Source organism: Cryptomeria japonica, chromosome 4 (genome assembly GCF_030272615.1).
Source record: "Cryptomeria japonica chromosome 4, Sugi_1.0, whole genome shotgun sequence".
In the NCBI taxonomy this organism is placed as follows: Eukaryota; Viridiplantae; Streptophyta; class Pinopsida; order Cupressales; family Cupressaceae; genus Cryptomeria; species Cryptomeria japonica.
The window spans coordinates 490,794,276-490,800,208 of NC_081408.1; the positions used below are offsets into that span (position 1 = coordinate 490,794,276).

The 5,933-nt window shown below is 37.0% G+C and overlaps 1 protein-coding gene across 1 annotated transcript; it reads left to right on the forward strand.

Moving 5' to 3' along the window:
* The first annotated feature begins 805 nt into the window (after nt 1-805).
* Nucleotides 806-2,839, forward strand: LOC131875181 (uncharacterized). Its single transcript, XM_059219222.1, has 3 exons — nt 806-902; nt 1,030-1,878; nt 2,169-2,839. The coding sequence occupies exons 1-3, from the start codon at nt 806-808 to the stop codon at nt 2,837-2,839; spliced, it is 1,617 nt and encodes a 538-aa protein (XP_059075205.1).
* The last annotated feature ends 3,094 nt before the right edge of the window (nt 2,840-5,933 follow it).

The window sequence follows — 5,933 nt, forward strand, 5'->3', positions numbered from 1 at the left end:
TATTTTTGGTTTATTTTTTATTTCATTGTATTAAAATGATTTTAAAAATCATATATCAGAAAAAATATTAGAATAATTTTATTTAATAAATATAATTAATTTGTATTTTATATAGTAAATTATAATATTTTTAAAAGATATATTGATATTCAAATTTAATTTAATCATTATAATTTAGATTATTTTAATAGTTGCAATTCTATTGTAGCTAAATTTGCCTGGATTTTTTAATTTGATTTAATTATATTTTGTACTATATATATTTTGATTCTATTAGTTGTTCTCGTGAATCCTATATCTATATATTATATTTAATAATATTATAAAATTTAAAAAGAATAATTATAAAATTAAAATATCAATTTTTCCTAATGATTTCAAAATTATTTTCCAACAAAAAATCATTTAAAAATTTATAAAATTATTTTATTATAATATGTAGATTACTATTTTGACTAACTGAATTTCAATTCTCAAAATCTAAATATTAAAATATATTTACCAAAATTAAACAATATGTATCATTTTTTAATTGTAGCTAGGGTTAGGATTAGAGTTATTTTAAAATTAGGGTTAAGGGTTGGTAAAAATTAAGGTTTCCATTCTAAGATAAAGCTTAAGTTAGGGTTAGTATTAAGCCTTAATTATGATTAGAGTTAGTGTTATTTAAATTTAGTTTATTATTATAATAAAAATATAACAATTGTATGACTAATTAAAATTTTAAAAATATATAATATTTTATATAACTATCTTTACAATATTAATAGAACCTATTCTACTCTACAAATGTCGTTAGACATTAATGGCGGCCTTGAGGGAAAAGGCTAAACTCGGAGGAGATATGCATCGATTTTACAAAGGAATTGGAGGAGGATGTGTTCTTATGGGAAAAGCATGCGGTCATTGCAAGGATTGTCGGGTTGAATTGGTCAAGAAAAGAAATTAAAAAATGGGTGGAAGGCAGTTGGGGGTAGCAGACTATCATTAAATTCATTCCAAAAGGATTCTTCGTGGTCTTGTTTGAAGATGGCGAAGACAGAAATCGCATTCTCAATCAGGAGAATTGGTTCGCAAATAATCACGCAATATATCTGCAACCATGTTCTCGGAACTTTGATCCAATACCATTGGTTGTTTACTTTGCATCGGTATGGATTCGATTGTACAATTTACCCATTGAATATTGGAGTGAGGTTATTCTGGAAAAGATCGACAGAACCTTGGGGACTCTATTGGAAGTAGATTTTGATGATGAGGACGATCTCTGCAAATATGCCCGTTTGAGGATTGCAGCGGTTAAAAGGATTCCTGAGTTAGACACATTTTTAACTTCAAGCGGTGAATGGCGCCAACAAGTGGAAATTGAAAAAGAAATTAAACAATGTCCTAGATGCGAGAGCAAGTTTCATGGATTGGATGAATGCAAGATGTTTGTGAGGAAGGCCAGGAATGTCCTCAGGAAGCCAACCCAGTTTTGGAGGCGGAAGCCGGAGAACTCATTAAAAATGGTTACGGATCAAGAAGGGAAGAGATCGGGTGATGTTGGTCAGATACACAACCAAGAGATGAACCCTTCGACTTCTTTGAAATCAGCCTCTTGCAATTCGAAGGAAACAAGAAAGGATGATTCGATCATGGTCCTAGGTGATAATGGTGAATGTTTGAGATTGAATATTAATGCAGAGAGGGAGAATGATGCGGTCCCAAATACCCCGAGAATTGCCCCTTCGTGCAAAGGACTTTCAGACACTGAATTTGAATTTGAAAAGGGTTTGGATGATGATTTGTTTCAGGAAGATGAATTGGAAAACAGTGATCCAAGGTGTATCAGTCAGTCGGCTAATGCATTGTTGGGGAAGGCCAAAGGTTTTAGAGGTAAGAGGAGCAATCGTTAGAAAAGAGAGGAGAGAGCAGAGGAAAAAGGCATCATCAGTGTATTGGATTTTATGAAGAAAGCCAAGGGAGAAGGGCTCTCCCTTGGTAAGAGATGAAAATCACATCTTGGAATGTCAGGGGTCTATCGGCCCCTAACAAGAAACGCTTGGTCAAGCATTTTTTGAGTATTCACAATCCTGATGTGTTACTTTGACAAGAGACCAAGCTTGGTGGAGATAAAACTGGGCAGTTCATTAATTCTTGTTCCAAATAGGATGGTTTATTTCAAGATGCAATCAACACTGTTGGTGGCCGAGTGGTATGGAATATGGCAAATGTCGAGGTGGTACCCATTGCCTCCCATGAGAATTGGATGGCGTGTGAGATAAAAGGCATTGGTACAAATTTTCATTTTCCAATTTTTAATGTATATGGCCCAATGAAGACCGAAGACAAATTGAAGGTCTGGAGAGAAATTACAGTGCAAGCATCTCTAGTTGAGAAGGATAAAGCTATCATAGCAGGGGATTTCAATGCTCTACTGGATGTGGACGAGAAAGAAGGAGGTCTCAGAAAATGCTCAAAAGTGATGGAGGACTTCAGAGATTTCATTGAACACAATAAGCTTATCGATATTATCCCCAAAAATGGTAAATTTACCTGGACTAACAGAAGGTTGAACTTCTCTAAAATATCAGAAAGACTGGATAGGTTTTTTGCTGGAGATTGGTGGTTGTCAGGGGACTTGTTATTGGTCACTTGCATTATTCCCCAGTGCGGCTTTGATCATTTACCAATTTATTTATCAATCAGGAAGGAGACTCATAAACAAGGGAGCTACTTCAAATTCCTCAGTATGTGGTGGTGTGACCTGGGTTTTAAAGAAAAACTCAAGGTGTGGTGGCTAGAAGGAGACACTTTTGTGGGCACCCCTAGTTTCAGATTTGTTAAAAGGCTTTAATCTTTAAAACATAAGATTAAGGTCTGGAATAAATCGAGCTTCAAAAACATTTTTTTAGAAAAATTGAGAATAGAGGAAGAATTTGAAGCGTTAAACCAAAAAGTGATGTTGGTCGGGATGAATAAGGAGGAATTTCTGCTTGAAAATAATTTGAAGGAGGAGTACAATGAAGTTTTGAAAAGAGAAGAAGTTTTTTGGAGGGATAAGTCTAGGGAGCTATGGATTTCAGAGGGCGGTCATAACACCAAATTCTTTCATGCATCTTCAAAATCTAGAAGAATCCATAATAAGACTAATGCCATCAAGGATGAGAATGGTCACTGGAAGATGTTAGACGAGGAGATACACCATACTGCCCTTAATCATTTTCAAAGAGTTATGGGGAATGCTGACTTGGGAGGAATTGAGTTTGAGCACCTTGTCGACGCGAATATTAATAATAATCTGATTTCCAGTTCAGATGCAAAATTGTTGGTAGCTTCCTACACCATGGAAGAAGTTAAGGCTGCGATGTTTAGACTACACCTAAACAAAGCCCCTGGTCTGGATGGGATGACTGCAGATTTGTTTCAAAACTATTGGGAGTTCATGTGAAGAGACATTTGGATGATTGTTGAAGACTTCAAGAAAATACATAAATTTGTTAGAGAATTGAACCACACCATGATTGTGTTGTTTCCCAAGAAAGAAGATTGTGTAACCATGGTAGATTTTAGGCCTATCTCGTTGTGCAACACGATATACAAAATCATTTTGAAATCTATGGCCAATAGACTCAAGAAAATCGTGCCTAATTTAATTTCTGAAAACCAAAATGGCTTCACATCTCGTAGAGAGTTAGCGAACAACATCATTTTGGTAGCAGAGGTGTTGCATTCCATGTAGAAAGGCAAACAAAAAGGTATGACCATTAAACTTGATGTTGCAAAAGCTTACAACAAGGTGGTTTGGGATTTTCTTGTGTGTGTTCTTGATAAATTTGTCTTTCCTAAAGATTGGATTGATTGCATTAAATTTTGTATTTCTTTGGTGAGGTTTTATATGATTGCAAATGGAGTGGTCTGTGGATTCTTTGAGGCCACAAATGGGCTGCGCCAAGGGGATCCTCTTTCCCCTTCTTTGTTTGTCATAATGGTAGAGGTGTTCGGCAATTTCATCAAAAGGAGAAATAGTGAAGGTTTTTGGAAAGGCATCAGGGTGCATGAAAATTTTGAGGCCATCACGCATTCGCAATTTGCGGATGACACAATTTTTTTTAGTGAAGCTTCCATGAAAGAAGTGAAGGAAATCAAGAATGTCTTGGATATTTACACTCAAGCTTTAGGACAGGTGATGAACAGGGCAAATCACAGGTCTTCTTCTTCAACACTAGCAAACCTCTTCAAACCAAAATTGCAAACTTCTTGGAGTTTAAAATTTGGGTGTTCCCAATCAAATACTTAGGGGTTCGGATCAGCTCTAGTTATAGGTAGAGTCATATCTGGGAAGATGTGATTCATTTGTGCCAATCGAAGTCTGATAAGTGGAAGAATAGATGGCTCTCACAAGTAGGACATTTGACTATGATCAAAGTTGTCCTCTCAGCTATTTTGATTTACAGTATGTCTTATTTCAAGATGCTGCATGTGGTTGGGAGGAAGTTGGATGGTTTGCTCAAGAAATTTGTGTGGGAAGGTGCCAAAGATCAGGGAAAGATTCCCCTAATCAACTGGGATACCATGTGCCTCCTCAAGGAAGAAGGTGGACCAGGGCTGAGGAAGATGGATCTTCAAAACCTTACGTTGGGGGCGAAATTGACTTGGAAAATGTATGAACATCCAAACAAGTTATGGTGTAGACTCTTTAGGAGGAAATATTTGGATTTGGAGAATCCAAATAGGATCCTCACCATAGCCGATGCTACTAGAGGTTCTTCGACTTGGAATTTCTTGTGGGACTGTAGGAACATCATTACCGATCATATTGCTTGGCGCATTAGCAATGGCTAGACGGCTATGTTCTGGTGTGACTCATGGGAAGGTGAGCAGGTGCTTGGTGACTTATTTGCAGAACAGGAATGGGTCAAAGAGGTCAAAAGCAAGGTCGGTCTTTTTGTTAAAGATTATGTTGATGACGACTTGAGTAATGGTGGGGTGTTGGGGTGGAAAACTATTGATATTGGAGAGAGAATGTTGTGTTTGAAGTTGGCAGATCTTCTAAAAAATAGATGTGTCTTGCAGTCGGAATAGGAGGACACCATATTTTGGTGTGCATCCAAATCGGGTAAGTATAGTGTGAAATTGGGGTATGAGATTCAACGTCACAGATTGAGAGAAAACAAGTGGCCTTATTATCTTTGTTGGAACAACATTGGTCTTCCTAAAGCTGGAGCCTTTATGTGGATTTCGCTACTTGGCAAAATTCTAACTGGTGATAGATTGAAGCATATTGGGATTTCAGGACCAAGTTGGTGTGTTATGTGCAAAGGGAGTGAAGAGACAACTAATCATTTACTCTTTCATTGTTCCTTCATGAATGCATGCTAGGATTGGCTCGTGGATAAATTGTAGTTCTTTTTGGTTAAACTTGAGCTTCTTAAAGATTTACTTCTTGTGTGGCCTAAAGCAGGTCATTCGAAGTGGAGTGGATTGTGGTTGATTACCCATACTTTGTTAGTTTGGCATATCTGGAAGGAGAGGAACATGAGGATATTTAGAGAATCTTGTCTTTCATTGGAGGAGTTTATTTTCAAAATCAAGGTGGCAATTGAAGAAGTGATTAATGGCAAGCCCCCCAAAGTTAAATCATTTAGGTATTGCAGTTGGGACGGGGATATGGAAGACAATTGGTCTCTCAAGGACTAGGGTTTGGGGTGCCCTTCAGTTCCCAAAACCAATAGGAAGCTAGTTAGATGGATTCCTCCACAATGTGATTGGGTGAAGCTAAATTTTGATGGAGCGAGCAGAGGGAATCCTGGGATTTTAGTATTGGTGTGGTCATTAGATATTCCTCGGGACAATTGATGGGAGGCTTGTTTGGGAGTTTGGGCTTTGCCACAAATAATGAAGTAGAGATAAGGGCATTGGCGGCTAGATTGGACTTATGTGTTCAAAAA

Bases quoted from the DNA above. Each gene is read 5' to 3' on its own strand.
- LOC131875181 (XM_059219222.1), top strand. From the start codon at position 806: ATGGCGGCCTTGAGGGAAAAGGCTAAACTCGGAGGAGATATGCATCGA. The intron at 903-1,029 runs GTCATTGCAAGG...TCTTGTTTGAAG, and splicing joins TCTTATGGGAAAAGCATGCG to ATGGCGAAGACAGAAATCGC. The intron at 1,879-2,168 runs GTAAGAGGAGCA...GTTTATTTCAAG, and splicing joins GAAGGCCAAAGGTTTTAGAG to ATGCAATCAACACTGTTGGT.